Source organism: Mya arenaria, chromosome 4, assembly GCF_026914265.1.
Source record: "Mya arenaria isolate MELC-2E11 chromosome 4, ASM2691426v1".
NCBI lineage: Eukaryota > Metazoa > Mollusca > Bivalvia > Myida > Myidae > Mya > Mya arenaria.
In genome coordinates this window covers 77,349,173-77,364,908 of record NC_069125.1, presented here as the reverse complement: position 1 = coordinate 77,364,908, position 15,736 = coordinate 77,349,173, and the positions used below count along the sequence as shown (strand labels likewise).

Below are 15,736 nucleotides of genomic sequence, written 5' to 3'. Positions count from 1 at the left end.
AAAAACTAGGTCACTAGGTCAATTAGTAGAAAAACCTTGTGAACACAATAGAGGTCACAATTTTAGCCTAATCTCAATGCAACTTGGTCAGAATGATCATCTCTATAAAATGTAAATGTATTCTCTATATGTTTATAGTTAAAACTTCAAAAATCTTCTCCTCTGAACTTACTTGGACTAGAGCTTAGATATTTGGCATGATTCATCGTCTAGTGGACCTTTACAAAGTTTGTTCAAATTATGGCCTTGGGGTCAAAATTGGCCCCGCCCTGGGGGTCATGGGTTTTCTCTATATGTTTATAGTGAAAACTTCAAAAATCTTCTCCTTTGAACTTACTTGGACTAGAGCTTAGATATTATAGTGAAAACTTAAAAAATCTTCTCCTCTGAACTTACTTGGCCTAGAGCTTAGATATTTGGCATGATTCATCGTCTAGTGGACCTCTACAAAGTTTGTTCAAATTATGGCCCTAGGGTCAAAATTGGCCCCGCCCCGGGGGGTCATGGGTATTCTCTATATGTTTATAGTTAAAACTTCAAAAATCTTCTCCTCTGAACTTACTTGGACTAGAGCTTAGATATTTGGCATGATTCATCGTCTAGTGGACCTTTACAAAGTTTGTTCAAATAATGGCCTTGGGGTCAAAATTGGCCCCGCCCCGGGGGTCATGGGTTTTCTCTATATGTTTATAGTGAAAACTTCAAAAATCTTCTCCTTTGAACTTACTTGGACTAGAGCTTAGATATTTGGCATGATTCATCGTCTAGTGGACCTCTACAAAGATTGTTCAAATTATGGCCCTGGGGTCAAAATTGGCCCCGCCCCTGGGGGGTCATGGGTTTTCTCTATATGTTTATAGTAAAAAAAATCAAAAATCTCCTCTGAACTTACGTTGCTTAAAGCTTAGATATTTGGCATGATTCATCGTCTAGTGGACCTCTACAAAGATTGTTCAAATTGGCCCCGCCCCGGGGGGGTAGGGTATTCTCTATATGTTTATAGTTAAAACTTCAAAAATCTTCTCCTCTGAACTTACTTGGACTAGAGCTTAGATATTTGGCATGATTCATCGTCTAGTGGACCTCTACAAAGATTGTTCAAATTATGGCCCTGGGGTCAAAATTGGCCCCGCCCCGGGGGGTCATGGATTTTCTCTATATGTTTATAGTGAAAACTTCAAAAATCTTCTCCTCTGAACTTACTTGGCCTAGAGCTTAGATATTTGGCATGATTCATCGTCTAGTGGACCTCTACAAAGTTTGTTCAAATTATGGCCCTAGGGTCAAAATTGGCCCCGCCCCGGGGGGTCATGGGTATTCTCTATATGTTTATAGTTAAAACTTCAAAAATCTTCTCCTCTGAACTTACTTGGACTAGAGCTTAGATATTTGGCATGATTCATCGTCTAGTGACCTTTACAAAGTTTGTTCAAATAATGGCCTTGGGGTCAAAATTGGCCCCGCCCCGGGGGTCATGGGTTTTCTCTATATGTTTATAGTGAAAACTTCAAAAATCTTCTCCTTTGAACTTACTTGGACTAGAGCTTAGATATTTGGCATGATTCATCGTCTAGTGGACCTCTACAAAGATTGTTCAAATTATGGCCCTGGGGTCAAAATTGGCCCCGCCCCTGGGGGGTCATGGGTTTTCTCTATATGTTTATAGTAAAAAAAATCAAAAATCTCCTCTGAACTTACGTTGCTTACAGCTTAGATATTTGGCATGATTCATCGTCTAGTGAACCTCTACAAAGATTGTTCAAATTATGGCCTTGGGGTCAAAATTGGCCCCGCCCCGGGGGGTTAGGGTATTCTCTATATGTTTATAGTTAAAACTTCAAAAATCTTCTCCTCTGAACTTACTTCGACTAGAGCTTAGATATTTGACATGATTCATCGTCTAGTGGACCTTTACAAAGTTTGTTCAAATAATGGCCTTGGGGTCAAAATTTGCCCCGCCCCGGGGGGTCATGGATTTTCTCTATATGTTTATAGTGAAAACTTCAAAAATCTTCTCCTTTGAACTTACTTGGACTAGAGCTTAGATATTTGGCATGATTCATCGTCTAGTGGACCTCTACAAAGATTGTTCAAATTATGGCCCTGGGGTCAAAATTGGCCCCGCCCCTGGGGGTCATGGGTTTTCTCTATATGTTTATAGTAAAAAAAATCAAAAATCTCCTCTGAACTTACGTTGCTTACAGCTTAGATATTTGGCATGATTCATCGTCTAGTGAACCTCTACAAAGATTGTTCAAATTATGGCCTTGGGGTCAAAATTGGCCCCGCCCCGGGGGTCATGGGTTTTCTCTATATGTTTATAGTGAAAACTTCAAAAATCTTCTCCTTTGAACTTACTTGGACAAGAGCTTAGATATTTGGCATGATTCATCGTCTAGTGGACCTCTACAAAGAATGTTCAAATCATGGCCCTGGGGTCAAAATTGGCCCTGCCCCTGGGGGGTCATGGGTTTTCTCTTTATGTTTATAGTAAAAAAAACTCAAAAATCTCCTCTGAACTTACGTTGCTTAGAGCTTAGATATTTGGCATGATTCATCGTCTAGTGGACCTCTACAAAGATTGTTCAAATTATGGCCTTGGGGTCAAAATTGGCCCCGCCCCGGGGGGTTAGGGTATTCTCTATATGTTTATAGTTAAAACTTCAAAAATCTTCTCCTCTGAACTTACTTGGACTAGAGCTTAGATATTTGGCATGATTCATCGTCTAGTGGACCTCTACAAAGATTGTTCAAATTATGGCCCTGGAGTCAAAATTGGCCCCACCCCGGGGGGTCATGGATTTTCTCTATATGTTTATAGTGAAAACTTCAAAAATCTTCTCCTCTGAACTTACTTGGCCTAGAGCTTAGATATTTGGCATGATTCATCGTCTAGTGGACCTCTACAAAGTTTGTTCAAATTATGGCCCTAGGGTCAAAATTGGCCCCGCCCCGGGGGGTCATGGGTATTCTCTATATGTTTATAGTTAAAACTTCAAAAATCTTCTCCTCTGAACTTACTTGGACTAGAGCTTAGATATTTGGCATGATTCAGTTAGTGGACCTTTACAAAGTTTGTTCGAATAATAGCCTTGGGGTCAAAATTGGCCCCGCCCCGGGGGTCATGGGTTTTCTCTATATGTTTATAGTGAAAACTTCAAAAATCTTCTCCTTTGAACTTACTTGGACTAGAGCTTAGATATTTGGCATGATTCATCGTCTAGTGGACCTCTACAAAGATTGTTCAAATTATGGCCCTGGGGTCAAAATTGGCCCCGCCCCTGGGGGGTCATGGGTTTTCTCTATATGTTTATAGTAAAAAAAAATCAAAAATCTCCTCTGAACTTACGTTGCTTAGAGCTTAGATATTTGGCATGATTCATCGTCTAGTGGACCTCTACAAAGATTGTTCAAATTGGCCCCGCCCCGGGGGGGTAGGGTATTCTCTATATGTTTATAGTTAAAACTTCAAAAATCTTCTCCTCTGAACTTACTTGGACTAGAGCTTAGATATTTGGCATGATTCATCGTCTAGTGGACCTCTACAAAGATTGTTCAAATTATGGCCTTGGGGTCAAAATTGGCCCCGCCCCCTTGGGGGGTCATGGGTTTTCTCTATATGTTTATAGTGAAAACTTCAAAAATCATCTCCTCTGAACTTACGTTGCTTAGAGCTTAGATATTTGGCATGATTCATCGTCTAGTGGACCTCTACAAAGTTTGTTAAAATTATGGCCCTGGGGTCAAAATTGGCCACACCCGGGGGCTGATGGGTTTTCTCTATATGTGTTATAGTGAAAACTTAAAAAATCTTCTCCGAACTGAAAAAGACAAGTAACGTCTTAATTTAAACTGGATAACATATTTAGTACACAAACCAATTTTCAATATGGGCCACATACAACAATTATTAACAAATATACATATATAGATACACACGTAAAATCAAGTAGTGACAAGAGCTTAGATATTTGGCATGATATATCATCTAGTTGACTTGTACCAATATTGTTCAATCTTTGGCTCTGGGGTCAAAAAATGGCCCCACCCGGGCGGTCATGGGTTTCCTTATATATGTATATGATGAAAACTTAAAAAATATTCTTCTCCGAAACCAAAAGGCGAAGGCCTTAGATATTTGGTATGAAGCATCGTTTATCGGACCACTATTAAGATTGTTCAAACTTAAGCCCTGGGGTCAAAATTGGCCACGCCCCGTTTTCATAGGCTTAGGTTTTCAATATTTGTATATAATGGAAGAATATGCAATATATGACAGGTGAGCGATTCAGGGCCATTTGGCCCTCTTGTTTATTTTTTGTCTTGGAACGAGCCAATTTTTATGAAAATGCATGGAAACCAGTTATATAAGACTGCTGACAATAATTAAGATCGCAGATTTTTACATTCAAGTTCAAAAATTGATGTTTTATGCATTTTTCTTAAACCGTTAGTAATGGTTTAAGCCATAAAACATTAATTTTCGAACAGAAATATGAAAATCTGCGGTCTGATCTTTTGTCAGCCATCTTTTATCATTGGTTTGCAGATAATTATGCAAAAATTTGCCCTTTCCAAGACCAAAAAAAGTTGTTAAGTTTGGTATATCTGTAAGAGTGCAGCTTTAATAGCCATTTAAGACATTTACATGAAACTGTGTACACATGTGTGCCAATATAAGCACTCATTGCAGAGCCAATATCTCTCACTTTAATAATTGCTGAGTGATGCCCTTTTTAGAGAAAAATAAACTACAGGGAGTGTTTGCATCTGCTTGTGGGGATCTCTTTTCATTATATCTCTGTATTATGCTATCTCTGTGTCATGATACTTCTGTGTAAAGCTTTCTTTGTGTCATGATATCTCTGTGTAAAGCTATCTCTGTCTAAAGCTATCATTGAGTAAAGCTATCTCTGTCTAAAGCTATCATTGAGTAAAGCTATCTCTGTCTAAAGCTATCATTGAGTAAAGCTATCTCTGTCTAAAGCTATCTCTGTGTAAAGCTATCTCTGTGTAAAGCTATCTCTGTCTAAAGCTATCTCTGTCTAAAGCTATCATTGAGTAAAGCTATCTCTGTGTAAAGCTATCTCTGTCTAAAGCTATCTTTGAGTAAAGCTATCTCTGTCTAAAGCTATCTTTGAGTAAAGCTATCTCTGTGTAAAGCTATCTCTGTGTAAAGCTATCTTTGAGTAAAGCTATCTTTGAGTAAAGCTATCTCTGTCTAAAGCTATCTTTGAGTAAAGCTATCTCTGTGTAAAGCTATCTCTGTCTAAAGCTATCTTTGAGTAAAGCTATCTCTGTGTAAAGCTATCTTTGAGTAAAGCTATCTTTGAGTAAAGCTATCTTTGAGTAAAGCTATCTCTGTCTAAAGCTATCTTTGAGTAAAGCTATCTCTGTGTAAAGCTATCTCTGTCTAAAGCTATCATTGAGTAAAGCTATCTCTGTCTAAAGCTATCTCTGTCTAAAGCTATCATTGAGTAAAGCTATCTCTGTGTAAAGCTATCTCTGTCTAAAGCTATCTCTGTCTAAAGCTATCTTTGAGTAAAGCTATCTCTGTGTAAAGCTATCTCTGTGTAAAGCTTTCTTTGAGTAAAGCTATCTCTGTGTAAAGCTATCTCTGTGTAAAGCTATCTTTGAGTAAAGCTATCTCTGTGTAAAGCTATCTCTGTGTAAAGCTTTCTTTGAGTAAAGCTATCTCTGTGTAAAGCTATCTCTGTGTAAAGCTATCTCTGTGTAAAGCTTTCTTTGAGTAAAGCTATCTCTGTGTAAAGCTATCTCTGTCTAAAGCTATCTTTGAGTAAAGCTATCTCTGTGTAAAGCCATCTCTCTGTCATGATATCTCTGTTTAAAGCTATCTCTGTGTAAAGCTATCTTTTTGTCATGATATCTCTGTGTAAAGCTACCAGTTTTGTCATGATATCTCTGTGTAACACTATGTCTGTGTCATGATATCTCTGTATAAAGCTATCTCTGTGTCATGATATCTCTGTGTAAAGCTGCCAGTTGTGTCATTATCTCAATACCTTCCATACTGTTACCATGCATTAAGGGCTTTACCTAATTTTGTTTATTTATGCCTAATTTCATGATAAAACCTCTACAGGTTCGCAGTTGTGAGTGGATATGTAGGATGGATGGTGTATCTGGTGTCACTGATGTTTGAGGAGAATGATGTTTCAGCATCAATGCCATACCCTGCCCAACTGTCTCGTCGCTACAAGGCTGGCATCATATTTTTCTTCCTTCTCCTGGCAGTCATCACTTTTGTTGTCCTCTTCGGTTAGTCAAGCATAGTGAAACCATAACTTTCAGATAACACTGGTTTGTATTGCCAAATAAAAGGTACTTGTATATAAATATATACAAGTTTATGTATATATATAGATTTTAACATGTTTCCATGTATGTTCACTTCATGATGTTCCAAAGTATGTTTGTAGAAGTTAACCTGTTAATGTCACTACTATTTTGAAAGAGTTGATGTTGTATTACAGTGCAGCATACAGTATGGACCCAGTACATCTATGTTCTTCTGCCATACCCAATATGGCTGGCAGTGTGTCTAAGGCAAGTTCTAGATCAAGTTCTGATAAACTCTTATGTAACTTACTACGGCAGTTTAATACAAACATGAATTTAGAAATGTTCTGAATTATACATTGATTTTATAATTTTCTCTGATTTGTGATGAAAGAATTATGGTATTGTCATAGCTTTGGTGCCAGTGTTGTTGGCTGCACCTGGGCGTTACCAGTATGATAGTGGTCCCCCAGGCTGCACCTAGTATGACATTGGTCCCAGGCTGCACCTGGGAGTAGGATATTGGTCCCAGGCTGCACCTAGTATGGCATTGGTCCCAGGCTGCACCTAGTATGACATTGGTCCCAGGCTGCACCTAGTATGGCATTGGTCCCAGGCTGCACCTAGTATGACATTGGTCCCAGGCTGCACCTAGTATGGCATTGGTCCCAGGCTGCACCTAGAATGACATTGGTCCCAGGCTGCACCTAGTATGGCATTGGTCCCAGGCTGCACCTAGTATGACATTGGTCCCAGGCTGCACCTAGTATGGCATTGGTCCCAGGCTGCACCTAGTATGACATTGGTCCCAAGCTGCACCTAGTATGGCATTGGTCCCAGGCTGCACCTAGTATGACATTGGTCCCAGGCTGCACCTAGTATGACATTGGTCCCAGGCTGCACCTAGTATGACATTGGTCCCAGGCTGCACCTAGTATGGCATTGGTCCCAGGCTGCACCTAGTATGACATTGGTCCCAGGCTGCACCTGGGAGTAGGATATTGGTCCCAGGCTGCACCTAGTATGACATTTGTCCCAGGCTGCATCTGGGAGTAGGATATTGGTCCCAGGCTGCACCTAGTATGGCATTGGTCCCAGGCTGCACCTGGGAGTACGATATTGGTCCCAGGTTGCACCTAGTATGGCATTGGTCCCAGGCTGCACCTAGTATGGCATTGATCCCAGGCTGCACCTGGGAGTAAGATATTGGTCCCCCAGGCTGCACCTAGTGTGACATTGGTCCCAGGCTGCACCTAGTATGGCATTGGTCCCAGGCTGCACCTGGGAGTAAGATATTGATCCCAGGCTGCACCTAGTATGGCATTGGTCCCAGGCTGCACCTGGGAGTAAGATATTGGTCCCGGGCTGCACCTGGGTGTATGATATTGGTCCCAGGCTGCACCTGGGAGTAAGATATTGGTCCCAGGCTGCACCTGGGAGTAAGATATTGGTCCCAGGCTGCACCTGGGTGTATGATATTGGTCCCAGGCTGCACCTGGGAGTATGACATTGGACCCAGGCTGCACCTTGGAGTATGATATTGGATATCAGATTTAAGTTATGCCCATTGTAAGTCTGAAAGAAAAACAGACAAAAATTGGCATGTCAGTTTGTTAAACCACAATAATATGAATGTCTGGTTTGCTCATCACGCGTTCTAAGCAAGTGTTTCCTACGAGTATCTTATTACAACCGTAGTTTTTCAGACTGTGGTTTCATTAACTGATGTATATATTTTGCAGGTTTGATGTTTATCGACAGATGTTGGTGTTTTCTGGGTCACTGAAGCCTCTCCTGCCATACATTGCCCTCACTTTCCTCGGGCTGCAAGCAGGGGTGAGTACTCTGCAGAGGATTTTATCTACCACATTGTCATATAAGCTGGGCTCGAAATCTACCACATTGTCATATAAGCTGGGCTCGAAGCAAGACAAATTAGGCAGTTACTGTTAATGTTACTGATAATGTTTTCCGGAGGCTGTAAGAGTGATTTTAGAGGTTTTGCGATGTTGTAAGTCTCAGAAGTTTTGCTGCCATGCTATTCATATTACCCAATAATTTGAAAAAAATCATAAAATGCATAGTTCAAGTTAAATGTATAAAATGTTTGAGGTGAGATTCTAAATTCAGGTTGTTCACATGTCCTTCAACAGTCATCACTTAATAATAAACAAGCCAGAATTCTTACACTAGCGCTTGGCACCAGCATCTGTATAAAATGAAGAAAATGAGCATGTCAGGAAAGTTTACCTGCACAGGGCTGGGCTGGTGATAACATTACCACTGCTTATATACTAGTTTAACTGCAGTTATGATACATTAAAATTATTGTCTTGTTTGAAGGTAGATATGATGAATTCATGTTATAAAGTGACAGAAACCAGAGATGGACCACACTGTTTGTATTCCAGGTGATGGGGTTCTACTACAAGCAGTTGATGGTATTACCCATACTGTGCTTTGCTGCATGGCCCTGGCTCTCAAAACAAGATCTGTTGGATAAGGTGAGCTTTTTTCAGTAATTGAAAGAATAGAATTGTGGGCAAAAAATAATCTTTACATACGGTAATACATTTTTCAGTTCGTATAATTGTAAAATGATAATTATTTTTTCTGATACTTGTGTCTGTAGGTTCATAATGAAAGTAAATTATATACATTATCATGAGCAACTATAAAATGCCTTAGCAGTATTTTGTTTACTGTCTGATAGCAGAATGATGTATTAAATGAATTGCTTTCTCCCTATCACAATTACCTTGTCCTTGCAGGGCATCATGATACAGTGGAGCGCTTCGTGTGTTGCTATGGGCGTGTTCGCCCTCATCCCCACTGGAACTCGGGAACTCCAGTTCAACCTTGTGTAAGTTCTTCCTTTTCTTTTACTGCACTTGAAATGATCTTTTAAGTCTTTGCTTTTGTATACAATTACTGGAAAACTACATTGATCTAATACATATAAACAATGGCATTTGATATATGTGCATCATGCTCATTAAAAATTGTGATCCTTTTGTGCATGGCATAGGGATTGCTTTGTCCAGTGGCAGCCACATCAAACATCGTTTCCAAACAATTTCTTTTGAAGGACTTGGTGTAGAGACTTATACCTTGGTGGTCATTCCAATATGGTCAATAGGTCGAGGTCATGGTGACCATTTCTAAAAGAATACAGGCACTTTCATTTCTGATCAATAATGTTTAGAGTCTTTAAATTTGGTATGCACATTGGTGACCGCTGTTTATTTGAGGGCAAAGGTCAAAAGGTCAGTCACCATTTTACTAGAAAAATATGTGAGCTCCCAATAGGTGACTTATTCAGTTTGAAGAATTCTAGTTTCTATCAAAAATCTGAGTTCTAGATGTGTGTGATTTTTTTCTCTCAAAAATGAATACAGTAAGTTTGAACCTGCATTTTTCCTTTTCAGAGTTATTGGTGGTGTTTTAGCAATTATAGTAGCCTTCTATGTCATGAGAAGGTAAGTGAACACCAGCATTTATGTCTATAGTGTGAACAGTGGTCCAAATATTTTGACTGCATTTAAATCACAAAACTGGCTCTGGTATAATGCTTGCAAGACGATTCAAAATACAAGACTTGTAACAATACTGAAAGTCACATTGCAATTTTACGACTTTTTGCATCAAATTCTTGGCCGTACCGCTGTGTAAAATGCCTATTTGAAAAGCTAATTTAATTTTGCTATGTTAAGAATAATACCATAATTATGCTGAAGTGACACAATAATTTGTTGTATGCTTGCTTGAATGGTTTAATCCTTGAAATGCTTAGCGTGACATTTATATTTGCACATGATAAAGCATAATAAGGAATAAGATTTTTTTTATTTCAGTTTTGCAAACAGGCAGTTGGCAAGAAGAAAACAGTTTTTGATATATGGCTTCCAAGTATGTGTTCTATGATGCATTCATAATAACATTGTTACTTTATGGATTCACAGAATTGTGATATCCTGTTATTATTTTTTATCCCTTGCTGAAACAAAGGTTTCGTGAGGTGGATATTGGGTCAAAAACTAGGTCACTAGGCTAAATTTTGGGTCATGTCTGAAACAAAATGTTGGTATTGATTGGTCAGACATTGTACAAACTGTGGTCAGAAAGTTCCCATTAATGTAACCTCAGTAGACTTTAAAAGTTGGAATATTTGCCTCGATAAAATCTTGGATTAGGTTGAAACTAAGTCACATGGGGTCAAAAACTAGGTCACTATGTCAAAGCTTGTGTAAAAACCTTGTGAACACTCTAGAGGCTTTATATTTATTTGCAATATTTTTGGTCCAAACTTCATGAAACTTCATCAGAATGTTTGCCTTGATGAAATATTTTATAATTTTTTAAACTTGGTTAGGTTACTAGGTCATATATTCAGTTCAATGAAATACAAATTTGAATGCACAATGTACAAAAACCAATATAAAATGTTTTTGAATGGATTGGAAGACAAGTATTCTTATGTTGTTGGGAGATAACTTGTTCTAGATTGTAAAACAGTTTTGTAATATATTTACTTAGGTTAGGGCCTAGACTTCATTGAGAAAATACTAGCTTAGACTAAGCAAGACTTTGCTTGTTTTAATTCACCTGATCACATGCTAGGTCAGAATGTTCATCTTCATTAAATCTGAATTAACTATGTTTCTGGGTCCGGTGCATTCACCACAAACTAGGTCACTTTGCTACATGATAACAAAACCTTAACACTTCAGGGGCTTCAATGTTGATAAAAAATCATTGAACTTTGATTAAAATGAATGTTTTTAGCTCGACTATTCGAAGAATAAGGAGAGCTATCCTACTCACCCGAGCGTCGGCGTAACCACTTATGTTAAAGTTTGCGTACCACCTCAAATATTTTCAATATCCATTGACATATGGCTTTGAAACTTTGTACACTTGTTCACCATCATGCCCCCGACCTGTACACAGGAGGAGGTAACTATATCAAGCATTTTGACAAAATTATGCCCCTTTTTTGACTTAGAATTTACGTTTAAAGTTTGCGTACCACCTCAAATATTTTAAAGTCCATTGGCATCTGGCTTTGAAACATCACACACTTGTTCACCATCATGCCCCCAACCTGTACACAGAAGGAAGGTCACTGTATCCAGCATTTTGACAGCATTATGCCCCTTTTTCGACTTAGAATTTACATTAAAGTTTGCGTACCATCTCAAATATTTTCCAATTCAATTTATGTAAATATCTCAGCACATCATGTATTGCATTGAATTCTAATCTAACAGTGATCCATGCATGTTTGCCAAAACTTTCAATCCATACACCGAAAAGCAGCGGAATAGTCGAACGCGCTGTCTCTGTGACAGCTCTTGTTATGAAATCAAGATCAAGCTAGGTATGCGTAATCCACATTTTGAAAAGATTTTCAAACAAATTGCAAGCCATAAAATGCTTTAATCCCTGAATGTTCAGAGGAATATGTGGACCTAATGTTAAAGAAAAGAACATAGTTTTACATGGAGATGTAATTATAATCTGGTTTTAGTTTATAAGCAACCTATTCAGATTTAGATATATATATATATATATATATACAACTACAATTAAATTGAATGTTTATTCTCTTTCAGATATTAATGATGGCATTAGCTATATTTATAATGCGACACACAGCCGCGTTAGCTGCCAATGACAAGAGAACACCTCTTGTCAGTCAAATATTAAGTTGGATTATTTTTAGTAAGTTAATAGTATTTTATCTTTTATCAATTTCCATAAACATGGTTTCTAAAGTTTCTTTGTCTATTTATCAATAATTGTTTATACTGTTCTTGTCAGTGGTTGATTATTGTTTTATAGCTAATGTTATTATCATTGGAGATTGATTATTACAAGTTATGTAACTTCTTATAATTTAATAGTAATAAGTGTTTTCTCCCTGAAATGGTCATGTATTTACCTGTGTATGTGTGTGTTCAGTTCTGGCAATTGTTGAGCCGTTCCTGGTGACGACAGACATCCGGTGCCGCCTGTTTGCTGTGGCCCTCGCTTGGATGGGGCCATACATCCTCCTCGGCATCTCATATCCTTTTTTCAATACACTATACCAGTAACAGTGCGTCCAGGAAAAGAAACTTGGTCAAATAAATTTGCCAGTAGACTTTTGTTCTATTCTGATTGTTGATAGATATTTGATATACCCGGCATCATTCACTTAATAGAGACTATTATAGAGTGTTAGCTATTTTTTTCTTTATTCTCTTTGTCAGTTTAATTTTGGAAATCGTTTTTTCTATTCTAGGGTATTATTAGAAATTTCAATCCTTGAAAAAATTGCTCTAACATTATGGAAGGTGTTCACATACATATATGTTTAATGATGCTCAACAATCTCATTTAAAAGTACAACAGACACCAGTTAACATCCACTCCCATCTTGCAGGGACTTACCATCTTTGTAGTCGTACTTAGCTCTTTTAATTTTTTATCTATCAACAGTTACTGCCATGCGCATGTGCAGGTCGTCATGCAAATATATTACATACTGAAGGCTATCTGTCAATACAGGCCCAAATACTAATTGTTATTTGCCTATAACTAGGCCTTTCAAGGCCATTTTTTGCATTCCTGCAACAGTTCTTGTTTAAATACAAAAACGTCCCATTGTTAAATGAAATGTCAACTTGGATTAATAAATTCAGTCAACTTAAAAAGTTGACACCTTTTCTTTTATGATAGGTTCACATTATTGAGGAAATATTTATGATGGTAATGTGATATGTTTTCTTTAACTGCTATGTCCACATATGAGGTGATATTCATGGTAATAATGTGCTGGAATCTATACATCTGGATGCTGGTGGAGGCCAGACTTGCCACATCCTACATGGAGCTACCTACTGCTGCAGACACCAGCAAGGCAGCCAGCAGCAAGGCAACACCAGATAACCCAGCCAAAATTGTGAGTAAATTGTGGCTGTTTATGATTGCAATGTATGAGGGTAACTGCAATCATTCATATACACATACTGTGTTACACATATATAAATGATTATAAAATAAGATCCATATAAATTGCTTGGAATGTTTTTAATTTTGGTCTTGCATCATAATGTGACATAGCGTTGTCATTATTAAATTCAGATTTCAACTAACTTTTGGTATTTTTGGACTTCATAATTTAAGTTAAATTATCAAATGTTGTGTTTCAGTTTGATAACAATGTTTTTTATGATGTTGATATAAAAATTAAAGGTGGGTCTGAGATAAAAACGTTCCTCATGTGGTCCTAAGAAGGAATTTAGAAGCCTGAAGGGGGAAGTTACCCGCGTTAGGGGATGAGATGTAAGCCAAAGAGAGTCATTTAGACGAATAAGTGGTTGTGGAACAATGATGAATGCCATATTCAACTCATTAATATTCCACAAAAAAAGAAAAAAAAAGAAAAAGGAGCCAGCCATGTTTATAAGAGGCTGGCCAGGCTCTGTGCACATCACAATGTTTAAATGTTTCTCACTGCAACTTATCAACCCAAATGGAGGCTCAGAACTTCATAATTAAATGATGTTTATGTGTTTATAAACTTGAGCGGTGTTTACATTTACAGTTGGAGAGCGTGGACTTTGTGATGCTGTACAATGAGAGTACCAATGGGAAGAGTTTACAGGGAATGGTCCGTGCAGACCTGCGCCGAGTCTTTTATGCTGTATCCTTAGTTATAACATATGGTCAGACAGCCTTAGTATATGAGAAAAAAGATCATTTGAAGTTTATTTCAAAAAGTGAATTTATATGAAAACATGTCATCATTTTGTTTAAGCTTATTCATCCCTGTAGAAAATAGTTTTTAATACCTTTGACCTTTGTTAATCACTGTAATTTTACATACATTACATTACTGTCCTTGACCCCCCTTCCCAGATAAATCTGATCATTCTCAGCCTTTATGGAACAGGAAATGTAACCAGCGTTAACAGGTTAGAGGCTGCTTTGATTTCATTTGCAGTAATGTTTTAATCTGTAATTTTTTAATTACTGTTATGATCAAGGTTTACAAGATTTCTCATTGTGCTATAGAAAAGGACTGTAGAAACTGTGAACCACTGCCTTTACCTGTCATTTGCCTCTTGATCATCTGGGAAACAAGACCCAGTGTTGGAATTCTGAGTGAGAGGCTTACAGTGCTCTGGTTCCATCTTATTTGTTTGAATTGTCATTGTTTGCTTTATTGTTTAATCTAGTTAGATGATTTATATACTTCCCTTAGAAATAAGGCTCTGTACCCGTGCATATGAAATGTCATAGTTTTTATCTTATTTAGTCATTTATGTACTTCCCTAAAAAAAGGCTGTATACCCCTGTTATAATCCTTTCAATAATTTTACATTCAGGAAATACTCAATACAAGAGATAACATTTGTTTAGAACAGTAACGGGTAATAATTTTACCATTGGTCACAACTGGTGACACAAAGTGTAAAGCTTTTCTTTATATTTTTTTATATAAGTTTTAAATAAAACAAACATTTCTGTGACTTGGTGTAGCCTGGACAGGTGATAAGAAAAGAAAAAGTGCATGACCTGTGTGTGTTTATTATGGGGGAAAGAAGGGCTTATATAATTATATTCCAGATGAATTCCCCTGTAATCAAAACAAGCGTTCACCATTCCAGATAATATCAGCTTTGTCTTTTTCAGTTTTGACCCCAACGAAACATTCTGTTTTTTAACTCATGAAATGCCAGCATATGAGGGCATGTTTATTGGGATAAAGGTAGACAGGATATATCATACAAGTTTTAGATTCATTTTCACGTGACGCTCACTGTCATGTCTGACTACAATCTGATAAAACCTTCCTGAACATATCAATAAAATTTTCTTTGCAACAATACATCATACTACAATATATCATATCAATGGCCTCACTTCAAAATGCTGAAGCTGCATTTTCTTCTGTTCAGGGGTTTTTACTTCGCTAAAATCATAATGGCAAGCTGCATCTAATTGCAAAATGCCAAGTAATTAATCCAATGAGAATATGGTGTTGTATCTTGTGATCAAAAGTTGAGCAATAATTGGACATCACACAGAGAAGCAGAAATGCCAGACCTACAGAAATTGTTACTACAAAAATTGTAATTTTGGCATTTTGTAAAAAAACTGTGCGATCAAATTTCCTACAGTAGATTAAATACTTAAAATGTTGCTACTGAAAACATGGGATTATGTAGCTTTGGCATTTGGAAGTGAGACCATCAATATGACATTGATCACATCATGGTTTCATTCAATACAATTGACATTTTCTTGTCTAATAGAGTTTAATTGAAGGTTTGTCAAAATTGTAGGTGGACAGATTCTCATGTTGTAAAATGTGTTAGTCTTCAATTATGCATATTTCACCTCTTATTGCATTAACTAAGCAGGAATCTGGGCCATTCAAGAACTC

General features: G+C 37.6%; 1 protein-coding gene across 2 annotated transcripts in view; it reads left to right on the top strand.

Moving 5' to 3' along the window:
* LOC128231147 (GPI ethanolamine phosphate transferase 1-like) overlaps positions 1 to 15,736 on the top strand; it is a 51,644-nt gene that overhangs the window by 24,646 nt on the left and 11,262 nt on the right. The window contains exons 13-25 of one of the 2 annotated variants that reach the window (XM_052943603.1): positions 6,104 to 6,279; positions 6,495 to 6,567; positions 8,043 to 8,136; positions 8,712 to 8,804; positions 9,072 to 9,163; positions 9,729 to 9,779; positions 10,155 to 10,209; positions 11,916 to 12,024; positions 12,265 to 12,371; positions 13,094 to 13,246; positions 13,892 to 13,990; positions 14,206 to 14,261; positions 14,983 to 15,058. In XM_052943603.1, coding sequence (XP_052799563.1) covers positions 6,104 to 6,279; positions 6,495 to 6,567; positions 8,043 to 8,136; positions 8,712 to 8,804; positions 9,072 to 9,163; positions 9,729 to 9,779; positions 10,155 to 10,209; positions 11,916 to 12,024; positions 12,265 to 12,371; positions 13,094 to 13,246; positions 13,892 to 13,990; positions 14,206 to 14,261; positions 14,983 to 15,058 — 1,234 coding nt within the window. The remainder of the gene's footprint in view (positions 1 to 6,103; positions 6,280 to 6,494; positions 6,568 to 8,042; positions 8,137 to 8,711; positions 8,805 to 9,071; positions 9,164 to 9,728; positions 9,780 to 10,154; positions 10,210 to 11,915; positions 12,025 to 12,264; positions 12,372 to 13,093; positions 13,247 to 13,891; positions 13,991 to 14,205; positions 14,262 to 14,982; positions 15,059 to 15,736) is intronic. The other variant, XM_052943602.1, reaches the window with a different exon arrangement.